At 36.5% G+C, this 24,735-nt stretch overlaps 2 protein-coding genes across 2 annotated transcripts; both read left to right on the top strand.

The window, feature by feature from the left end:
- The first annotated feature begins 5,223 nt into the window (after window positions 1-5,223).
- LOC137747866 (uncharacterized) lies at window positions 5,224-9,848 on the top strand. Its single transcript, XM_068488005.1, has 9 exons — window positions 5,224-5,949; window positions 6,183-6,405; window positions 6,700-6,867; window positions 6,935-7,287; window positions 7,396-7,575; window positions 7,921-8,039; window positions 8,489-8,666; window positions 9,087-9,395; window positions 9,501-9,848. Exons 1-9 carry the CDS (start codon window positions 5,224-5,226, stop codon window positions 9,846-9,848), a joined length of 2,604 nt encoding a protein of 867 aa, XP_068344106.1.
- A 3,357-nt stretch (window positions 9,849-13,205) lies between these two features.
- LOC137747865 (uncharacterized) lies at window positions 13,206-17,896 on the top strand. The gene is made up of 3 exons (XM_068488004.1): window positions 13,206-13,978; window positions 14,273-14,412; window positions 17,738-17,896. Exons 1-3 carry the CDS (start codon window positions 13,723-13,725, stop codon window positions 17,894-17,896), a joined length of 555 nt encoding a protein of 184 aa, XP_068344105.1. The 5' UTR covers window positions 13,206-13,722.
- Window positions 17,897-24,735: the final 6,839 nt, after the last annotated feature.

Below are 24,735 nucleotides of genomic sequence, written 5' to 3'. Positions count from 1 at the left end.
GAAAAACGATCGACATTAATAGGTCACGATCATAGACAATCGAAAGTTCCATTGCCCCATCATAGGCAAATTCAAGAAGAAGCTGAGAGGCTCCTGACCGAACAATTATGTAATTTCCATTACAACAAGGCTATTGACGATGTGCTTTGACAAGACATGACCAACATAAGCATATCACTATTCACAGATGATTATCTTCAAGAAAGCGTCAATGCCCCATATAACAAATCTTACGACTCGCTGACAAGTAAATAGATTCTTTATCATGCATGTAATGTGGACAGGCTTTATAGCCATGTGTACTCCATCCTGACAACATTCCATAAGCTGGAAAATCACTTATAATCCATAACACGGTAGCCTTCATCGTAAAACTTTGGATGGAATATGCATCATAAGTGGGAGTGCCCACCTCCCACAACTCATTCAGCTCGTCAATCAATGGACGTATGTATACATCAATCTCTTTACTAGGATTGTGCGGTCCTGGTATTAACAAAGACAACAACAAATTTGGTTGTTTCATGCACATCCAAGGTGGCAAATTATAAACAAAAAGCACCACAAGCCATGTGCTATGGTCATTCCTCATTTTCCCAAAAGGATTAAATCCATCACTGGCCAACCCTAATCTGACATTTCGAATTTTTGACGCAAAATCCGGATATAAATTATCTAAATGCTTCCATGCTGGAGAATCTGAAGGATGTCTCATAAACTCATCCTTAGGACATTCAGTTGCGTGCCACCTCATATGTTCAGCCATATGCTTCGACATAAAAAATCGTTGCAATCGTGGTTTTAAAGGAAAATACCACATAACCTTAGCTGCGATCTTTTTCCTCGAGCTATACTTTGCATTGGTAATTTTATATCTTGATCTGCCACAAATCGAGCACACGGTCAAATCTAAAGTATATTTCCAATAGATCATGCAATCATTGGGACATAGATCAATTTTCACATACGTCAGACCCAAGTCATTTATAAGTTTTTTTTTGCCTTATAACAGGATTCAGGCAAACAATCCCCTTCAGGCAACATTCTTTTAATTAACTCCAGTAAAGTGGTGAAGATCTCGTCAGGCATTCCCGCTAAACACTTGATCTGATACAGTCTTACAACTGCTTCCAATTTCTTGAACTCCTTACAACCCAACCATAAATCTTGATCTGCCTCTTCAAGCAACCTAAAAAAAAGTCTCCACCTCTTCTGGATGCCCTTCCCCAATAAGGGGTTCAGTAGACGGCCCAACACCTTCTTCTGTTAATGGTTGCACAAATACATCATTAAGAAAATCATGCATGCCAATCACCTCATCTCCTGTTTCTGCTTCTCCAATTGCCACATTTTCCTCTCCAATGTTTTGCTCGCCATGATGTCGCCAGCAAGCATTTTTATAATCTTTATCCATATCATACAATATGAGATGTTCTACAATAGTGTTCCTAACAAAAGTACATCGATTACAACATCTTTTGCAATGACATCTAAACGTATCAGGACCAACACCATTTGCAATTCGCTTGATCCAAAAACAAATTAATGCCAGTTGTATATGCTTCAAAACTTCGGGGTATCATCAACCAACTCTTGTCCATGTTTACCACTTTACGAAGGCAAAATATTACGTTGACACTAAGATGCCTACAATCTTTCAATCCCTATCATGTAGGCATAACTATTAGAATTTTGAATTTCTATCTTTCAACCCTCGAACTCTATCACGATTGCAATATTTTAATTTTCAACACCTATTATAGTAAAAAAAAATTAAAATAACAACAAAAAGTTATCAAAATTATGCTCATCTAATCCATTCTAGTAAATAACAACCAAAAGTTATCAAAGTTATCAAAATAACAACAAATTAAAATAACAATTAGAGTGCCAAAAAAAATAATTTAATTTAACATAATTATTCTTATATTCCTAAATATTATAAGTTTAGGTTATATTTAATATTGTTAATTTAACATAAATGCTTATAAATATTATTCATTCCATTTTCTCATAACAATTCAAATTATGCTCATCTAATCCATACTAGTAAATAACAACCAAAAGTTATCAAAATAACAACAAATTAAAATAACAATTAGAGTGCAAAAAAAAATTAATTTAACATAATATATTCTTATATTATTAAATATTATAAGTTTATGTTATATTTAATATTGTTAATTTAACATAAATGCGTATAAATATTATTCATTCCATTTTCTCATAACAATTCAAATTATGCTCATCTAATCCATTCTAGTAAATAACAATAAAAAATTATCAAAATAACAATTAGAGTGCAAAAAAAAAAAAAAAAATTAACATAATATATTCTTATATTACTCAATATTATAAGTTTATGTTAGATTTAATATTGCTAATTTAACATAAATGCTTATAAATATTATTCATTCCATTTTCTCATAACAATTCAAGTGACAAAATGAATTAATTCGACTAAATTTTTATTAATTTAACAAAAATAGTAGAAATTTATATAAGTACTTAAATTAAAATTTTTAAATCAATAAACTTGTATATTATACAATTTAAAAATTAAAGAATTTAGTGATAGAAACCTGATTTGTGGAAGAATTCCACCGTCGATCAATTCTTTATGTACTCAACTAGCTCAAATAAATTCCCTACAAAAATAAATTGTAACTAAAAATTAAACATAAGAGGAGAAAATAAAAATATTACAAGCAAGAAAAACTTACTGTTGTGATGAAGGAACAAATGAGGTTGGAAGAACAAATAAGAAAGGTGAAAGAGAGAGAACACGGGGAGGCTTTGTAAATTGGAAGAACGAATAAGAAAAATGCAAGAGAAGAAGAAGAAAACACCGGGGAGAATATGTGACAGCCTGTCTCGAATTATTCGTACCGTAGGTGTGAAATGATGATTTTGCCCTTGGTGGGTATTTGTCATTTTGGGGTGATTGTTTTGTGGTTTTGTTGGTTGCATCTAGACCACACACACACCTACATGCACATCATCTTCTCCCGTGTCTCTCTCTATCTCAAACTCCTTCTCTCTTTCTCACTCTCCTTCTCACTTGTACGGACAGGGTTCAAAACCCTTGCAAACGTTGCAAATCGAAGTGAAAAATGGTACCTTTGTGTTCGTGAGGATCATACGAGTTCAACCATAACAATTTCAGGTAAGGAATCCTTCGATTTCACGTCGAACCAGGAATCTCCGATTTGGTCACGTTCATGCACACGTGAATTATTGACTTTCAGGGAATTTGAAGCTCTTAGGAAGCTTAGTGAGGTCCTTAGGAAGCTCGGGGTGGTTCGTTGGGTAGAATTGGACGTCGGGATCGTGAGTTGCGAGTTTGGCCGATTTTTCTTGAATTTCTCCGACGACATCTCGTGATCTTTGAGGTTTCAAACAGGTATAATGTTGTTCTCCTCATCTCCAGCTTTCTATTGGTGCAAATTTCATAGATATTGGTGAAGAAACGAGTGAGAACGAAGGTTTTAAAGTTTTTCCAGGTTTCCGGCGACCGGCTTTTCGCTGGAGAAGAAGGCGGTATATACCGTCAGTTTTTGACGAAATATGCTGACGCCGTCAGTCAATTTTAATAGAATCTGTTAGGGTTTAACAGAATAGTCCTGACAATGTTAATTGATGTCGTCAGTGTGCCTGGCACGTGGTCGCGCATGGGGGCGCGTAGGGCCGTGCACTCGCCGGCACGTGGGGTCTCGAAAAATTATTTTAAAAATATGGGGATGTTCGTGACGTTGAGCAGATCACGTTGGTATATCCAAACATCCCATTTGAGCATTGTATGAAAAGTTATTACCTAGTTTTGGTTATGTGTTTTAAATTGACGTTTTTATAGTTGTTTTGCATATAGGTGAGACACATCCTGAGGACGAGCACAATCACTCGAGGCAATGGGTTTACAACCCTTCCATATACCAGTGAGTGGGCTTTTGATTTTCCGTATATACCTATATACTTGTGGTTTTTCCTAGAAAATGAAATGGAATGTTTATATGTTTTAAATGTCATGCATAGCGTATGCCTATTTATTTATGCATTAGTAGTTGCATGTATGTATGTTTAGTGTTGCGAACGCACAGGTAAGTTTATGGTTTATGATTGTGAATTAGTGGTTGTGAGAAGCATGGAGAGCTCATAACCTACACCCCCAGTGTCAGTGCTCCTGCCCAGAGTGAGGCACAGTCCTTCACGTGATGTTCACCTCCCGCACCACATGCTCATCTTGGATCCAAGTTAGGTGCACAGTCCTGTTGTACATACCACTACAGATGGTTCCGACTCATAGGTGACCCGCGATTATTCGCTTAGTCTTCACGTGATCATAGTACTTGAGCGTATTTATTTACACCTAGTCCTGTCGTACAGACCACTTTAGGTGGTTCCAACTCATGTGCAGGTATAGTTAGTAAGTTAGGGATTTGAGCTCTAGATTCAGCCATACGGGTCACGTTAGGTGACTCCGGCTGACATGTTACTTGCATTGATTGACATTACCTAGTTACTTATAGTTTATGTGGGGGCATTCGACATGGCATATTTCTGAACATGTTTTCGATATATGCGTATATACTATTTTCTAGGAAACTATACAGGTTTTTACAACGAGAGGTTAGAACTTTTGATAATGAATGATTTTGAAAAACTTTGTTTTTGCCCACTCACACTTTTTGTTTTACACCCCTCCAGGTTCTAGTTAGAAGCAGCTTTGGTGGTTCACGAAGACTTGACGGTGGTTCTGATAGAACATCACAAATGTAGGATCACCTTTGGGTGTTGTGTAGTATTCATTCTTTTGGACTGCACTTAGGTTTTCTGTGCTCTAATTATGTTTATCCTACTTAGTCTCACATTAGTGTGTTACCTTAACTAGTTTACTTAGTAGTTTGGTTTTTATTTATTCGTACTTTTATTATTATCTTTTGCTTCCGAACTGTGCACATGGCTACGTCACCCTCACGTGACGGCTAGTACGCCTTGATTTCGGTCGAGGTGTGTCAATTTGGTATTAAAGCATAGGTTTGGCAGTCCTGCATATTTTGTGAATGGTCTAATTGTTTTGGTGTCTTCTGTCAGAACTATGCCACCTCGTAGGGAACCACGTTGCTTTGCTGAGCCTAGTTTCCCCGATATAGCTCAATTGAGGGAAGCTATTGCTACAGCTATTCAGTCGGCGCTCTGTCCTCCCAAAGGACTCCTCTGGAGACCATGTATAATTTAAAGCTGGATAAGTTTGAGGACCACAAGGGTTTTGAGGGCGCTGAGCGGTGGATTGAGCATATTGAGAAGACTTTTCGAGTGTTGCATAATCAGGGAAATCTTCCTGTTGAAAGGTGGGTAGAGACGACTTCATGGTTCTTAGGTAAGGAATCGTCATCCTGGTGGGAACAGAAGGTTTATCGTTTGACCCCAGAGGAAATGGCTGATTGGGAAGTGTTTAAACAGTTGTTTAGGAAAATGTTTGTGCCCCCTGAGTACATTGATCGTAAGAAGCAAGAATTTATTGAATTAAGGCAAGGGAAGTTAACGGTGAATGAATATTATAGGAGGTTCACTGATTTATCTCGTTATTATCTGGAGGTTGCTGCTAATCCAGTAGAGATGTTTCGTCGTTTTCGATTGGATACTAAGAAGAAGTGGCGTTCTATGGTGACCACTACTCCTTGCAACTCTTATCAGGAGTTCTATGGGATTTTGTTAATGATTGAGGATTCTGAGAATATGCTTAACGAGAGTGAAGAAGAGGAAAAAATGGTAATCAGAGGAAAGACGATAAAGGCAAATGTCAAGCATCTTAAGGACCTCACAAGACTCAGAGTTTTAAGCGGAGTGGAGGCAGTTCCAATTCTTCCAGCGGAGGTTTTAGTGCCACTGGTCAAGGAAGATGTGGTAGATTTTCTGGGGGTCCTAGAGGCCAGAGACAAGGCGATATTGGTAAAATAAGAGCTCCGTTGTGCTCCAGGTGTAACAATCGGCATTTTGGAGAGTGCAGGAGAGGCAGCAATGGATGTTTTACTTATGGGCAAATGGGACATAGAGCTGCAAATTGTCCTTAGAATCAGCAGAGGCCCCAACAGTCTTTCTTACCACCACCTGCGCCGATCCAGCAAGTTCCAAGGCCTGGTAGTTATGGTTAGATGGGTCGTGGTGGCGCCTACTATTATTAGGGTGATGCCGTTCCTTATGCTTTAAGGCAATATCCGTATCCCCAAGATCCTTATTCTCAGAGTGGGTATCCTCAGTACTCTGGAGGTTATATGTTGTATCCTCTCATTTCTACTGGTGGATCTCAGTGGTACCAGGGAGGACAGCCTCAGCAGAGAGAGATTGCTACTAGTAGTGCGGGATCTTCAAGGCAGTGTCAGCCTAGTCAGGGGCGTAATGTGCAGGGTTGAGGTGGTCAGACTAGTAGAGGTCATGGTGGACGACAGCAGACCGAGGGGCGCATCAACAATATTTCTCTGCAAAATGCTCAGTATAATCCTGACTTGATTATGGGTACATTCAATATCCTTAGTTATTTTGCTAGAGTATTGATTGATTATGGTGCGACACATTCTGTTATTTCTCATACATTTGCTCAAGTGACGTAACCTCACCCTCCACCTCTAGGGTATGATTTAGAGTTTGCTATGCCTAGAGGGGATATATGTTATGTTGATTGTGTGTATCCATGATGTCCAGTGATGGTGGAGGATGTAGTTATGCCAGCTAACTTTATCCCGTTAGATATTGTTGGTTTTGATGTGATTTTGGGCACATATTGGTTGCATTTTAATCGTGCTAATATTGATTGCTACGGGAAAACAGTTACCTTCCATCATCCTGGATTACCTGTGGTTACTTTTCTGGGTGAGCAAAGTGGGGTGAGACATGGCGTTATTTTATTCTGTGTGAACAAAAAGGTTGTTATCAAAAGGGTGCCAGGGATACTTAGCTCATGTAGTGTTAAACGATGCTGCTCCTAGTAGCGTGGATGACGTAAAGGTAGTCAGGCATTTTCCTGATGTTTTCCCTGACGATTTACCTAAATTGCCACCAGATCGAGATGTGGAGTTTACCATTGATTTGCTTCCAGGTACTCATCCTATATCCTTAACTCCTTATCGAATGGCTTATGCTGAGTTGAGGGAATTGAAAATCCAGTTGCAGGAATTAGTAGATAAAGGTTTTATTCAGCTTAGTACTTCACCCTGGGGAGCTCCAGTGTTGTTTGTGAGGAAGAAAGACGGGACTTTGAGGCTATGCATTGATTACCGGCAATTGAATCGGGTAACAATTAAAAACCGTTATCCATTGCCTCGAATAGATGATCTGTTTGATCAGCATCGAGGTGCCCGTGTATTCTCTAAGATTGATTTGAGGTCTGGTTATTATTAGTTGAAGATCAGTAGTGATGATGTCCTTAAGATAGCTTTTAGGACTCGTTATGGTCATTACGAGTTTCTGGTAATGCCATTTGAATTGACAAATGCACCAGCAGCTTTTATGGATTTGATGAACCGAGTATTCCAGCCGTATTTGGATAGGTTTATCATTGTTTTTATTGACGATATCCTGGTATACTCTAAGTCTAAATCTGAGCATGTTCGACATCTTACTTTGGTGTTGAAAAGGTTGAGGGAACACCAACTATATGCTAAGTTTAACAAGTGCCAATTTTGGTTAGATCAAGTGGCATTTTTGGGACACGTCATATCTGCTCAAGGTATTTTGGTGGATCCTCAAAAGGTAATAGCAGTGGAGAATTGGGAGCAACCATGAACTGTCACTGAGGTGAGGAGTCTTCTTGGCTTAGCAAGATATTACCGACGGTTTGTACAGGATTTTTACGTGATTGCTTTACCACTAACTAGACTAACTAGGAAGGATGTTAAATTTGAGTGGGATGATAATTGTGAGCAGAGTTTCCAGCAATTGAAGTATTGTCTCACTCATGCACCTGTTTTGGCATTCCTGAATGATAGTGGTAATTTCAAAGTCTACAGGGATGCTTCCTTAAATGGTCTGGGATGTGTGCTGATGTAACATGGTAGGGTGATTACTTATACTTCACGACAATTAAAGCCTCATGAGTTGAATTACCCTACGCATAATTTGGAGTTAGCGGACATTATCTTTGCTTTGAAGATGTGGAGACATTATCTTTATGGATAAAAATGTAAGATCTTTACGGATCATAAAAATCTTCAATATCTTTTCACTCAGAGAGACTTTAATCTTCGTCAACAGAGATGGTTAGAACTGCTTAGTGATTATGATTACATGATTCATTATCACCCTTGTCGTGCGAATGTGGTAGCTGATACTTAGCAGAAAACTCAAGGCCGTATTAACGCGTTGTACACTAGTCGTGTTCCTCTTCTATCAGACTTGAGATCAACTGGAGTAAGGTTAGAGGTAAAAGATCAGGAGGTAGCCTTACTTACTAATTTTCAAGTGAGGCCGATTTTAATTGATCGTGTACTTGAAGCCAGATGGTTGATGAAGAGACCCAGGAAATAATTCAAGCAAGGAATCAGGGGAAAAAGAAAGACTTCAGAGTTCGAGAATCGAATGCCATGCTTATGCAGGAAAGTAGAATGTTTATGCTGAATAATATGGAATTAAAGAAAGCAATTCTTGATGAAGCGCATATCTCAGCTTATGCGGTGCATCCATGAGGTACTAAAATGTATCATACCATTCGACCATTTTATTATTGGCCGAGTATGAAAAGAGAGATAGCTGAGTATGTGAGTAGGTATGCCATTTCTCAACAAGTTAAAGATAAAAGGAAGAAGCCGTTTAGATTACTGCAGCTGCTTCCCGTTCTAGAGTGGAAATGGGAAAATATTACTATGGATTTTTTGTACAAGCTTCCACGTACACATAATGGTTTTGACGGCATTTGGGTGATAATTGATCGGCTTTCTAAGTCAGTGTATTTTATTCTAGTGAGGGAAAAGTATTCTTTAAGTCGATTAGCTGAATTCTTCATATCGAAGATTATGAAGTACCATGGTGTTCCAGTGAGTATTGTTTCGGATCGTGACCCAATATTTACTTCTAAATTTTGGGTGGCTTTTCAGGAAGCTTTGGGTACGAGATTACTCTACAGTACGACATATCATCCTCAAACAGACGGACAATCAGAGATGACCATTCAGACGTTGGAGGATATGTTGAGATCTTCAGTATTGCAGTTTGGTGATGCTTGGCACAAACGATTGGATTTAATGGAATTTGCCTACAACAATAGCTTTCATTCGAATATCGGCATGTCACCATTTAAGGCACTGTTTGGTAAATCTTGTCGTACACTCTTATGTTGGTCGGAGGTCAGAGAAAGAATTTTGGTGGGTCCAGAAATTGTAGATGAGACTACTCAGAATGTTCAGGTAATTAAGTCTAACCTGAAAGCGACCTAGGATTGACAAAAGAGCTTAGCAGACAATCATGTCACTGACAGGGTGTATAAAGTTGATGATTGGGTGTTTCTAAAGCTTTCACCGTGGATAAGTGTTGTACGGTTCGGAAGGAAGGGTAAGTTAAGTCCTAGGTATATCAGACCATATATGATCATCGAACGAGTTGGTGAAGTGGCTTACAGACTTGAGTTACCTTCCAAGCTGGCTAAAGTGCATAATATTTTTTATGTGTCTATGCTTCATCATTACGTTGCGGATCCGTCACATGTGATACCTTCTCAACCATTGGAAATTAACCCGGATTTGATATATAACGAGGAACCAGTAATGATTCTGGATTGGAAGGAAAAGGTTCTAAGGAACAAGACTGTGAGTTTAGTGAAAGTTTTGTGGAGGAATCACTCCGCGGAGAAGGTTACTTAGGAGAGGGAAGACCGGATGAGAGATTTGTATCCTCGTTTGTTCTTTGGTTATTAGTGGTTAGTTTGAGTTGTTATGAATTTCGGGACAAATTTTTTTTTAAGGTGGGTAGATTGTGACAACCCGTCCCGAATTATTCGTACCGTAGGTGTGAAATGATGATTTTGCCCTTGGTGGGTATTTGTCATTTTGGGGTGATTGCTTTGTGGTTTTGTTGGTTGCATCTGGACCACACACACACCCACATCCACATCATCTTCTCCCATGTTTCTCTATGTCTCGAACTCCCTTTCTCCCACTCTCTCTTTTTCTCACTTGTACAGACGGGGTTCAAAACCCTTGCAAACGTTGCAGATCAAAGTGAAAAATGGTACCTTTCTGTTCGTGAAGATCATATGAGTTCAACCATACCAATTTTAGGTAAGGAATCCTTCAATTTCATGTAGAACCAAGAATCTCCGATTTGGTCATTGTTCATGCACACGTGAATTATTGACTTTCAGGGAATTTGAAGCTTTTAGGAAGCTTAGTGAGGTCTTTAGGAAGCTCGGGGTGGTTCTTTGGGTGGAATTGGACGTCAGGATCGTGAGTTGCGAGTTTGGCCAATTTTTCTTGAATTTCTCCGACGACATCTCGTGATCGTTTGAGGTTTCAAAGAGGTATAACATTGTTCTACTCATCTCCAGCTTTCCATTGGTGCAAATTTCATAGAAATTGGTGAAGAAACGAGTAAGAACGAAGGGTTTAAAGTTTTTCCAGGTTTCCGGTGACCAGCGTTTCGTTGGAGAAGGCGGTATATTCCGTCAGTTTTGGACGGAATATGTTGACGCCGTCAGTCAGTTTTAACGGAATCTGTTAGGGTTTAACGGAATATTACTGACGGCGTTAACTAACGCCGTCAGTGTGCCTAGCACGTGGGGTCTCAGAAAATTATTTAAAAAATATGGGGATGTTAGTGAGGTTGAGTAAATCACATTGGTATATCCAAACATCCCATTTGACCATTGTATGAGAAGTTATTACCTAGTTTTGGTTATGTGCTTTAAATTGACGTTTTTATAGTTGTTTCGCATATAGGTGAGACCCATCCTAAGGACGAGTGCAGTCACTCGAGGCAAGAGGGTTACAACCCTTCCACATACCAGTGAGTGGGCTTTTGATTTTTCGTATATACCTATATACTTGTGGTTTTTCCCATAAAATGAAATGGAATGTTTATATGTTTTAAATGTCATGCATAGCGTTTGCCTATTTATTTATGCATTAGTAGTTGCATATATGTATATTTAGTGCTGCGGACGCATAGGTAAGTGCCAGGTAAGTTTATGGTTTATGATTATGAATTAATGGTTATGTGAGATGCATAGAGAGCTCATAACCTGCACCCCCAGTGTTAGTGCTCCCGCCCAGAGTAAGGCACAGTCCTTCACATGATGTTCACCTCCCACACCACACGCTCATCTTGGATCCAAGTTAGGTGCACAGTCCTATTGTACAAACCACTATAGGTGGTTTCGACTCGTAGGTGACCTACGATTATTCGCCTAGTTTTTACGTGATCGTAGCACTTGAGCGTATTTATTTACACCCAGTCCTGTCGTCCGGACCACTTTAGGTGGTTCCGACTCGTGTGCAGGTATAGTTAGTGAGTTGGGGATTGAAGCTCTAGATTCAGCCATACAAGTCACGTTAGGTGACTCCGACTAACATGTTACTTACATTGATTAACATTACCTGGGTTACTTACAGTTTATGTGGAAGCATTCGACATGGCATATTTCTGAACATGTTTTTGATATATGTGTATATACTATTTTCTGGGAAACTATACAGGTTTTTACGGCGAGGGGTTAGAACTTTCGATAATAAATGATTTTGAAAAACTTTGTTTTTGCCCACTCACACTTTCTGTTTTGCGCCCCTCCAGGTTCTAGTTAAAAGCAGCTTTGGTGGTTCATGAGGACTTGACGGTGGTTCTGACAGAACATCACAAATGTAGGATCACCTTTGGGTGTTGTGTAATTAGTATTCATTCTTTTGGACTGCACTTAGGTTTTCTGTGCTCTGATTATTTTTATCCCACTTAGTCTCACATTAATGTGTTACCTTAACTAGTTTACTTAGTAGTTTGGTTTTTATTTATTCGTACTTTTATTATTATCTTTTGCTTACGCACTGTGCACATGGCTACGTCATCCTCATGTGACGGCCAACACGCCTTAATTCCGGTCGGGGTGTGTCAGAGTATCCATCAATTTGTCGCTTACAACCGACACCGGTTTTCAAAATATTTAAAAAAAAAACTAAAATCTATGTCGCTCAGAATCGACGCAGGCTTTAAAATATTTAAAAACAAGAATTAGTGTCGCTTAGTGTCGCCTAGAAGCGACACCCATAATTTATGTCACTTAAAAGCGATGCCAATATTTAAAAATTATTAAAATGTGTGTCGATTATAAGCGACATTAAATTTTTACGTTAGTTTAAAAGCAACATAGACATTTTATAATGCTTATAAGTGACAATAAATACGACGTCATGTTCAGTGGATGTCGCAAGTCTCTTGTTCGCCACTATATTATATTAAACCGACGCAACAACTGACATTATAAGACTCTTTTGTAGTAATGGGGCCCCGATTTACGATTTTATTTTACATGTATATAAAGCATATATATTTAAAGGCCGAATAACCAAATTAAGTTCTTAGTGTATGTGTTCTCTCGCTTCTTATCTTTATAGCTCCAACTGGGTTCAAATACATCTTTTTATGTTTTATTTTATTTTTTATTTTTTGTATTTAAAAGCAAGGAGTTTTGAGTCCAAAAACATAGACAGAGCAGATAGATACCTAGCCACCACACTATGCATCATTTTTATTTATTTTCTTTTGCGTAGTATCAATGTATACACAACCAAAAAAATAAATATAAAAGAAAATAGAGTAACTAAAATTTTAGATTTTATAAGCATCTGTCTAAAGCCTTAAACAGGGCTTCCCAACTCTGAGGTCGGCTTGTTTATAGTACTTGGTATTATTGTTTGGGTTTAATGTAAAATCTTTCTTCTGTCCCTCTCAACATTTGCATTTTGTGTCACGATGCACACGAGGGATCATGAAGAACGAAGGATAAGAATGACATTTTCTATGTCAATCTCTATACTAATACTTAAAGGTTTTGTGTATTGTGTATGGAATAAATCATATCGTACTTATTCTGCATACCAAAAGCAGAAAAAGAAGCCTTTAAATTTGATCAGAGAGATCACTAAGATCATTAAACCACAACGTAAAAGATCCCAACCCAGGTGGTTTTGCAGATCTAATACGTCTGCAGTTCCCATACTATTAATATAATTTTTCCTTTTCTTGCAGTTCGGCGTTCAACCCTAATCCATGATAATAATAATAATAATATGCCCTTCACTTCCTAAAATCTGACATTATATAAGCCCACCCAACACCCTTCTCCCTCTAATTTCCTTTGCACCGCCAAATCATTGGTTTTGACATTCCCGGCTTCCATTTCTTTTTCTTTTAGGGTTTCTTGGACCTTGGTACTGGACGTACGATCGTGGTGCTTTGTGTTTGTCAGTTTGTCACATCCCTTCTGAGTTTTGATTCTTGACGTGCTTTGGTGGGTGAACGTGAAATAGTCAGATTCCATTTATTATTAGCAACTGCTGGGTCTGCAGCTGGGTGTCCAGAGTAAAGGACGGCCTTCCCTCATAATAAGGACCCCAAATTAAACCCCACACTCCACTTTACCTTTCTGTCACTAAAACCCACCACCTATTCGTATTTAGAGCTACACCATCACAAGGGGTTCCATCCAGTTAATATTGTCTTGACGAGTTCGATATCACCGCCATTGAAATGGGGAATTGTCAGGCGGCAGAGGCAGCGACGGTGGTGATTCAGCATCCGGGGAACAACAAGATTGAGAGGATTTACTGGTCTGTGGGCGCTCATGAGGTCATGACTTCCAACCCCGGCCACTACGTGGCTCTTGTCGTCAACTCTCCGACCATGAAGTCTGTGACTGGTGCTCCAGTGATCAAGCAGCTCAAGCTTCTCAGGCCTGACGACACTTTGCTCATTGGACAGGTTTATCGCTTCATCAGTTTCGAAGGTCATGTTTCTAGCTTCGTTTTTCAGTTTTTAGAAACGAGTTTTAATCAATTAGCTTTTCTTTTGTTTATAGAGAATGTTTCAGTTAGATTATGCAGTACAAGTTCATGTTTTCAGACACATCAAAACAAATGAAGGTAGATTAACTAGGTTTACGTTTATATCCGATTCTCTGACAATATAAATGTTTTTCCAGCAAAGAAAATCACCGTATGACCATCCGCCAAAATTGTATGTGGATTTTGGGTTAAGATTTTAATTTTAATATTTCATATTTCTTTATATATTTAAACAGATGTGTTGAAGGAGTTTGCTGCTAAAAAATCTGTGAAGCTGGGGAAGTTGCTGAAGCATAGAGGTGAGCTTGGAGTGGAAATGAAGATGAAGGACTTGGCAGGTCAGAATTTGAAGGCCGTCAACAACAATTCCATCAAGGTAAATATAAACTTTAAAGACCTACATAATCAAACCATCTTTGCATCAATCATTGTTGAATCACATGAAATTATCAGGGTAATTTGGTCATTCAAAATTGATGTGATAATGATATGAAGTTCGGATATCAAGCACTTTGTAGACCTTGTGTTTTGTTCTTCGGTAGTACGGGATATGTATGTGAATGTGTGGGCATCTTCATTTTGTTTTTCACTTCAACTCATTAGGGCATCTTTGCGATCCAAAAAGGGATACTTTCAAATTTCTGTACGGATTTTTAAAAATAGTAGTAAAAGAAAAGGTTAAATCTGTGCAGAGGAGATATGGTGATTTTACTGTGTCCTACTGAAATTAATTAAACTGAAAATTTGATATTACCCCTTGAAACTATATTTTCCTCTACTAAAACCCATCTCCTTTTGTTTTCTTGAATAAAGCCCATTGACTAACATTCAATTAAACAAATTCTTTAATTAAGTTTGACTTTTCAAATTGTGTATTTTTCGAATGCCTAAACTACCCCTATTAATACTTGGATGGGGTTTTTGGATAAGTTACTTGTTATATCCATTTAATTAATTTTATATATTTTACAAAATAATTCATGCCATTCATTGTATATTCAATGTATTAACTTTCAAATTGTTATAACATGCTAATTGAAAAATAATAATACTAATTCATAATACCTACCAACACAACAATAAACCTAAAATAGCTTCGGCTAATATTCCAATTCCTAATACACAAAACAAAAGCTATATGTTCCGCACAATTCTTACCTACAAAATAGTCTAATTTACCTATTACATCAAACCAAAATTTAAAGGGTCTAGTTTACTTTCAAAATGGTCTAATTTACCTACAGGATTTATGTGCATTAGATTAAAAGTTTATTTAATTGCCTACAAGCACAAACCCACAACATTCGAACATTATCTAATATCACTATTTTTTTTTTTGGAATAGGTAAATTAATTTAAATGTAGGTAAATTAGTATAATATTAATAAGTAGGTAAATTAGTATAATATTAATAAGTAGGTAAATTAATTTAAATGTAGGTAAATTAGTATAATATTTTATAAGTAGGTAAATTAATTTAAATGTTGGTAAATTAGTATAATATTTATATGTAGGTAATTACATGATTCAAAATGCAGGTTTATTAGTATAATATTTTATAAGTAGGTAAATTAATTTGTATGTAAGTAATTACATAATTCAAACAATATTATTTTTTTTCGTACAAGATTGTCTTTCTCTTTTAAATTTGGTAAATTAATTTATATATGTTGCTAATATTTATGATACAAGAAAGGTAAAATATCCATATGGATTTAATTGCTCATCATAATTAGGATGAGTAATAACATTTATTGACCAAATTAGGATTCTATGGCATAAGTTGTAATTGTATTGTAATAGTTGGTCATATATTTATCTACATGGTAGGCTATTTGAAATTTGGGTTTTATTTGAATGTTTAAATTTAGATGGGTTTTTATTTGGAAAATAGGAGTTTCAAGGGTCTATATCTAAAGAACCCTTAATTAAATTATCGTCTGCAATTCGAAGAATCTGATCTTACTTTTAAATCCACAGATCTCGAGAATGTGGTTTTTATGGTAACACGTTTATTTTTGTCAGATACATCACTCAGGATAAAATATATGTAAGAATCTTACCCCAGTCAAAAGTTTCCATTAGGAAAAGAAAGATGTCGGAGTGGCATTTTATATTTAGGCATAAATATCAAAATGTTCATTATGTTATAGCAATATGGTTAATTTAGTCTTCGTATTTTTGATTTGGCTAATTTAATTTTCATGTTTGTCTCTGTTAGCCAATTAAGAATATTTCATTCAATCTCTTTTAAAAATTTACAAGAAAAATCATATAAGATATAATTACCGTTTTTCTTTACAGAAAAATGCAAATCAATCAAAAATAACATATATAAAAGATAAAACTTTCACTGATAAATTCAAGGACCATGTAAATAATTAACCTACTAATTAAATCAAGAATAAGTAAATAAAGAGATTAAGAACATATCAAATGTGATATTCATTGAAAAATCGCAACGGAAAGTAATTAAGGAATTGCAGAAATAAGAGATTTTACTGTGGTTTAAAAAAGTTAATTTTCTTTTCTTGAAAGAAGCACATAGGTTAAATCGCATAGGATAAATGATCATTTTGTTTTACGAATAGGATAAAAGGGGTAGAGGATAGAACTAATTTGTCATTTTTTGCATAAAATGTATTATTTATTACCTATTGTCCACTAAATATACATTAAATAATAACCTCTATTGAATAGTGCTATTCACACAAAAGAATAATATTATTCATACATCTATTTTTACCTCCAATATACCCCCTTATTAATTTTTTGTCATTGATCATCTTCAATTCATTCGATCCAACAGTTAAAATTTGAGAAAGGTGTGTGAGAAGTAAAATTGAGTGCATGGATAGCACTATCCTAACAGACAACCTCCCTATTTGACAAAAATAAAATAAAAATAAAAAATAAAAAATAAAGCTCCCTGGGCTCCAGCACACCTTAACCTTGTGGGTGGCTACGTCATTGCGAGAGTGTGGGCTACAAAACATATCAAAGCTACACATGTTTACATGAAAATGGTTTCTGCACATGTTTGCTTAAGGTTTATGTTCAAAGGAAAATAATATTCGCACGTTCTTTTTTTTTTTATATGCATACTTACGGTTATTTCTCACATTCGTAGTGAATAAATTTCTTTTCTTTACATGCATACTTAAACTTATTTTACACATTCGTAGTGAATAATTAAAGAAAACTAGAAGAACATAAATATATAGAGATGTGCAGAAAAAGAAAAGAGCATGCAAAAATTATTTTTCTTGTTCAAAGTGTACAATAATTGGCATGGCTTATGTCATCATTCCATAAGTCTTCCATTGTAATGGTTCATGGGATGCATTTATGCCTTTATTGAAGGACTGGCAGATTTATGATGACAGAGGAAAGGTTCAACTGATCACTTTATGATTTGCTAAATGATATACTTCTTGTCCAACAAATATTTGGTGGGGGTTGAGAATTCATTTTCCCCTTACCAATATTAGCACTGATAGAATTGGTTATCAACTCCTAACCATATGATGATTAAGTTACGTTTTTCTTAGAAGAGCATGTTTAGTTAATGCATGACACTTAATCTGGTAAACAACTTTAGTTAGGTTTGCTTCAAACTTGCTTAATTAAATTTAGGGGTCTTTTGATTTAGAAAGATATTCATGCATGTTATTAAAATACTTATTTATTTATCTCTTCAGATGGAGAGTGTGGGAAGCAACGGTGGCAGCACAAGCACTAACAACGGCAGAACCTACAGAAGCGTGGGAAGAAATTATGGTGGTGGTGGTGGTGGAGATGGAGGTGGTGTGGGGCAGTGGAGGCCAGCCTTGCAGAGTATTGCAGAGGTTGGAACTTGAAATATTTTGCATGCAGCACAACTCTTAATTTCTCTCTCACCAATAAAAACAAGCAGAAGCAGGGACTCCTCCTTTCGCTTTTTCCAATATCTTCATATATCTCTTCTCTTTTAGACTGATAGTTATTAGTTTCCACTATTACACGTCCTTGCAAGCTATCCATGGCCTATAGGGTTTCCAGAGTTTAGATGTCATGTATAACTCATTCAACTTGGACACGTGTACCGCTCTTGCATATTTGTGTTAACCCTTTAGTTTGTTGTAATTAGGTGCAAACTATCTTGCCCAAAGTTGAACTTGATTCCATTTTATTAGACTAATCAACCTTCCTTTGTATTTATCAAGCAATGAATGGGTAGCTTAGTATCAATGCTACGAATCTGTTTGATAATCTTTTCATTTTTTTAGTTTTTAGTTTTCATTTTTACGGTAGAGATTAGATGATAAATACATGAAAGAAATAAGGTATAAAAGGGTAGAAGAGTTAGAAGGATACAGAAGAAATCTATAAAGAAAGATGAATAAAAATAAAATTAAAAACTCAAAATCAAAATCTAGTAAGTTATTGTTTTCATTTCAAAATTTTCTTTATGGGTAAAAGCTAGGGAGACTAAATGTGTGGAATAAATTTTGTAAACTAAATGATATGGAAGTTGATGATTGGATTATTACTTAAGCGTTGATAAACGTGCTTATTTCTTATTGGTGACACATCATTAATTACATATTAAATCTACAAATTTAGTCTACCTAGCAATTCTTTCTTTATATATGTTTTCTTTGTATTTCTTCCTGTCCTATCACCACCCTTCTTAATACTTCCTCTTCTTCAAACACCTTCGCATGTCTCAAACACAAACATATGAAAACTAAAAATAAAAAACAAAATGATTATGAAAAAGACTCATATATATTGGAAAGTGTTATTGGCATTCCAAAAATCTCATTTTACACTCTTCGCAAGTATATTTTTATATTCAAATATAGAAAGTTTGGAGTGTAGAATGAGGTTTTTAAAGTGCCAATAACAATTCCCTATATATTAATGCTGCTTAAAAGTAATTTTCCTGTAGTCCAAATTCTCAATGTAATCACATAAGCATTTATCTAGTAACGTAAATTAAACACAAAAGTTTATATATGCCCGAGAATTAAAATGTTTACAGTAGTTGTGGTCCTGATCTTAAAAGATAATAATTAAATGAATTTGATGGATTTAATAGGTTGCTTGAGTTTCTTAATAAAGTGCGTATATTAAAAACTTGCTTCAAAGACATGCATTGACATTTACTTCTTACATGCTTATTGTGGCTGAGGCCATATGCTGTAGAGCTTTAATTCTCCATTAATATGGCATTCGGTCCAATAATCCTGGCCACTGTCTCATACCAGAATTTCCCACAAATGCATCAAGTCATTTCACTCATTTTCTTACTAGTTACACACGGCAAACCTAATACATTGGTATTGAGGGTAGACCCTAATGGAGAAAGTTCTACTACACTCCGGTATATGTTAGGATAGGAGATGGATGGAATGAGTGTTAAATGTGCAACCAAGAGTCCAGCAGTTAAGAATGGTCTTGTGGCCTCAAATATCGGTGTATGGTACACCGACCGCGCAGTTCCAGGGGGGGAGCCCATCCTCTGCTTGGGAGGCTTTCTTTTCTCAAGAAAGAGGGCTTTATACAAATAGAGTTCCAATGAAAAAGAACTGTGTATACCAAAATTAAATTTCTGTAAAGCCATTCAAGTGGGGCAATTAGATAATATTTTAAGTCTTGATAAAAGAAAACATACTTCTTTACTATGTTTGTGGTTAAATTAGTCGAATCTACCTTTACACTGCACAATAAGGTTTTTTTAGTGCTCGGTCCACTAACTTTCTCTTTCAAAAATATTGAATTAACATGCATGTTCATGTTTCTTGATTGAATAATTGTCCTCATCTCCTGTTGTTGATAAGTACCCATCTTTAATCAAAATTCTCGCTTGGTGCTTTGCTTTGTCTGGGTGTTGAGGAGGCAATAGAAAGCTAGCAAGCACTAAAAAGCAATATAAAATTATGTCAAATTACATTTTTGTTCTTTAAACTTAGATTATAACACGTGGGAGTCGCATGAAAGGATAAATGTGAAAGTTTAGGCCTATGACACAAACTGTATAGGAAGCATATGCCTATTGAACTTATCAATCGTGCCTTACGTACCTGACTTGAAATGAGAATGAATTATAGTAAAAAGGAGTTGAAGTAGGAATGATTCAGTGAGACAACGAGAATGAATTATGGTAAAAAGGAGTTGAAGTAGGAATGATTCAGTGAGACGGCAAAATTGGATATTGTTATTGAAGTGGTTATTAACCATCTATATTTGACAGGAAAAAACTATATGTAATCATAATGAAAATGAAACTGAGTTCAACGAAACTATTTACTAATTGTTAGGAATCAAAATCAAAATTGTTGTAATAATTGAAAGAATAATTGAATGCCCACATGGGAATAGCAGTGAATGGTAGGGAGTTTATTGTGTGGTACTTTTTCAAAAGAGAAAAATCACGGATATTGTTGGATTTGTCATGGGTGTGACTTTCCATTCACTATAAACCAACGAATGTGGCTCTATAAATAGATCACTCAATGGATGATCAACACAGCAACTGAAAGAGAAAATTACCGAAAGCAATAATATTAGTATCCCTCCTCTCCTTATTTTATCTGCAATTCTTTTGTGTTATAGCTACGGAAAAAAACAGTGTGATATTTCGCACTCGCTTCGTTCCTATCTTTAGCAAAGGTTATCTCTCTAACTTTTGCCTATTTATTACACGTTATCAGCACGACTCTTTAACCCTAAACAGTTCACATCGGCAAAAAATGTTTCCTCCAAAGATTTTACTGTTCTTTTTCCTCCTTTGCCTCATCTGCTAGATGTACCCTTGTGAAGAACTGCTAGCATGATGTTTGCTTCTACTTGTCAATATAACAATTACTTATATCTTTGATTTCTTGTTTGGTGTAACTCCTGATTACTAACCTAATGTTTATTTATTTTTGCTGCGATCGAAGATGGTGCGGTATCATTGCCCATCTTTGACTGCAGATTTAATTTTACTGCAATTTTAGGTGATGCGGTATAATCGCCCACCTTACTCTGCATATTTAAATTTTCCTGCTATATTGTTTCAATAAGAGTGGTGCGGTACAATCGCCCTCCTCATTAATCATGTAAATCTCGAGTCTGAAGTTTCGAGTGCTTATCATTTTGGCCTGAAGATCAAAATGAAAATTTTGTACGAACCAGAAGTTCTAACACTATACTCCTCCAGAATGCATATTATTGCAAGCTCGTACACATCTCATTTTTCTTTCAAAAAAGAAAATGCGAACTTGGCAAAGCTTGGTTTTGTTGCCCTGGATATTACTGGGAAGAATTACCTTACTTGGGTAGTGGATGCCAAGATCCATCTGGAGGTAGGGAATCTTAGAGAAACCATCAAGGATGAGAATAATGCATCCTCTTGAGATTGGGCGAAGGCCATGATCTTTATCCATCGCCAACTTGATGAAGGACTGAAAAGTGAGTACCTAATGGTTGAAGATCCATTAGCCCTCTGGAAGGCCCTGAGAAACAGATATAATCACCAGAAAATGGTGATTCTTCCAAGGGCTTGTTATGAGTAAACTCACCTAAGGATCCAGGATTTCAAGACGGTAGCCAAGTACAATAATGCAATGTTCAGAATCAACTCTCAGATGAAGCTCTGTGGGGAAACCATCACTGAGGAAGATATGCAACAGCAGTATAGAAAGCAAGGCATTACTGAGTACAACCAGCTGATATCTATGCTCCTTGTAGCTGAACAAAACAATGAGCTTCTGATGAAGAATCATCAGTCCCAACCTACTGGATCAGCACCATTCCCAGAAGTGAATGCTACTTCCCTCAAAGTGAACACCACATCCTCTCGTGGCAATAATTACAAACGAGGACGTGGCCACAAACGAGGTTAGTGGAACAGGAAAGGCAAAAACTATGGTGTCCAGTTTCATAACCAGGTTCCAAGGCATAATTTAGGCCCGAGCTTCAAGAAAGCAAATCTCCAGAAAGGCAAAGCTCATATGAATAACACTCCTAGAAATCCTGAAGGAGTTTGCCATAGGTGTGGTGGTAATGGACACTGGGCGCGTACCTGTCATACCCCAAAACATCTGGTGGATCTGTATCAAGCCTCCCTCAAGGAGAAAGGTGTCGAAACCAATTTTATCGACCAAGCTAAATCGATGGATATACATGATCCAGTGTTCGATTTACCAGGGCAATTGAACACAACTCACCTAGATGTCTCAGACTTCATTGTGGAAAAAGGGAATGAAGTGTATCTATCCGATTGAATCACTTCTGTTTGATGTACTCTTATTATTCTGAACTTGTAGTTTAAAGCTCGCATTTCAATTCAATAAAAGTGGCATTTCAATTTCCTTTTATTAGGAATAAACTGTTTTTAACTGTGATTTCTTTACTCAGAAAGTATGGATAAAAACTATGGTTATTATCAAAACAAGAGCAATGACGGAGATATTTGTCTTGCAGACAGGGTAACCATGCATACAATACTTCGAGATCGAAAATATTTCTTAAGCTTGATGTTTACAAAAGTAAAGGTAACAACAACATCAGGCCAATCATATATAATTAAAGGCTCAGGAAAAGCCCAGATCACGTTACCAAATGGAACAATATTGTCCATACAAAATGCTTTGTACATTACTCGATCTACTCGAAATTTGTTGAGTTTTAAAGACATACATTTAAATGGATACCACATTGAAAAGTGCAAAAAAATGTGGAATATCTATGCATTACCTCCAACGATACCTAGAAGCGTATATTGGAGAAGTTGTGTGGTTTATCGAGTGGATTGTATTATGCATACATAAAGACAATTGAAGCACATACTGTCATGAACCAGAAGTTCATTGATTTAAAAATTTATATGTTTTAGCATGACCGTCTGGATCATCCAGGATCCACCATGATGTGTAAGATCATTACCAACTATAATGGACATCCATTATTAAGCAGACACGTTGATATCCCAAATGATAACCCTTGCAAAGCTTATTCTCAAGGGAAGTTGGTAACTAGACAATCACAACTAAAGATTGATGTTGAATCCTCTTCATTTTTTCAAAGAATTCAAAGGGATATTTGTGGGCCTATTCAACCACCTTATGAACCATTTCTATATTTTATGGTTTTGGTTGATGCATCAACCTGGTGATCACATGTTTGCCTATTATCTACTCGAAATATAGCTTTTGCGAGACTTCTTACTTAGATAATTAAGTTGCAGGCACAGTTCCCAGATCACCCCATTAAGTCAAGCCAACTTGATAACGCTGGTGAATTTATGTCTCAAACCTTTGATGATTATTACATGACACTAGGCATTGATGTTGAACACCCTGTTCCTCATGTCCATACTCAAAATGGTTTAGCAAAAGCCTTTATCAAGCAACTTCAATTAATAGCTCACATTTTGCTTATGAAAACAAAATTGTCAGTCTCTATATGGAGACATGTCATCTTACATGTTGCATCATTGGTTCAATTGAGACCCATAGCCAACCACCAATACTCACCAATACAACTCGTGTTTGGGCATCAGCCAAACATTTCAAATTTACGAGTTTTTGGTTATGCTGTTTATGTGCCTATTACACCGCCACAACGCACTAAAATGGGACCTTAACGCAAATTGGGAATTTATGTGGGTTTTGATTCACCATCTATCATTAGATATTTGGAACCCTTGACAGGTGATATGTTTACAGATCATTTTCCTGATTGTCACTTTGATGAGATAGTCTTCCCGTCGTTAGGGGGAAAATACCATTCCAAAAGAATGGCAAGAGCTAACATGGGTTGTACCTACCTTATCTCATTTTGATCCACAAAGAACTCAATGTGAAAATGAAGTGAAAAGGATCGTCCATCTTCAAAGTATTGCTAATCAAATGCCAGATGCATTTAATGATGCTTCAAAAGTGACAAAATCACATATACCAGCTGCAAATATGATAGGAGCATATTTATGTGACTTAGTTAGTTTAATTCCTTGTATTTAGTGAGTTAGTTTCTATTTATTATAGTGATTTAAGCTATTTTCGTATGTTTGTAGGTCCAATTGACTAAAGTGGCAAGAAAAGGCAATTTGGAGCATTTTGGAGCAGTTTTGGGCTTGGAATGGATAGGACATGCTTGAAGCAAGGTGAATGGACGAATTGAAGTTCAAGAAAGGCTAAGAATCTGCTAAAGAGATAGAAGAAATTAATTCAAGACTTGAAAGAAAAAGAATTAGCTATAAAGAAGGAAACATGGGTCAAACTTCCTTATTTTGACTTAGTCAATCCTAATATTTTCCTACTTATGTTCCAGTTGCAAAGGGGGTTCCTAATTAATTTAGGACACTTAAATATAAGTTCTAGAAACCCTAATCCTAGTCAAAGAGGGATGCCGCACCAATTCTTCCTTTCCGTTTCCTTGTCGTGCAAGGAAGTCACTTTCCCTCTCTCCCTAGGTGTTGCCGCATATCCCTTTCCTTTTTCTCTCTTAGATTCTGATTTAATTACCCTTTTTCCTTGACGATTTAGAGTCCAAATCTTTCCTAAAACATTTAATTAATGTCATGCCCTTTTTTCCTAAACTATATACACATTATGCCGCACATATATTCATTGGACCATACAACCATTCATTCATCCATCTTTCACCACCAAAATTCGCACCATCCATCCACCACAACCCAATTTCATACCCAAACACCCTTGTGCCG

Source organism: Pyrus communis, chromosome 10, assembly GCF_963583255.1.
Source record: "Pyrus communis chromosome 10, drPyrComm1.1, whole genome shotgun sequence".
NCBI lineage: Eukaryota > Viridiplantae > Streptophyta > Magnoliopsida > Rosales > Rosaceae > Pyrus > Pyrus communis.
The sequence above is the reverse complement of the archived record's forward strand: the minus strand, read 5'-3'. Positions and strand labels throughout refer to the sequence as shown.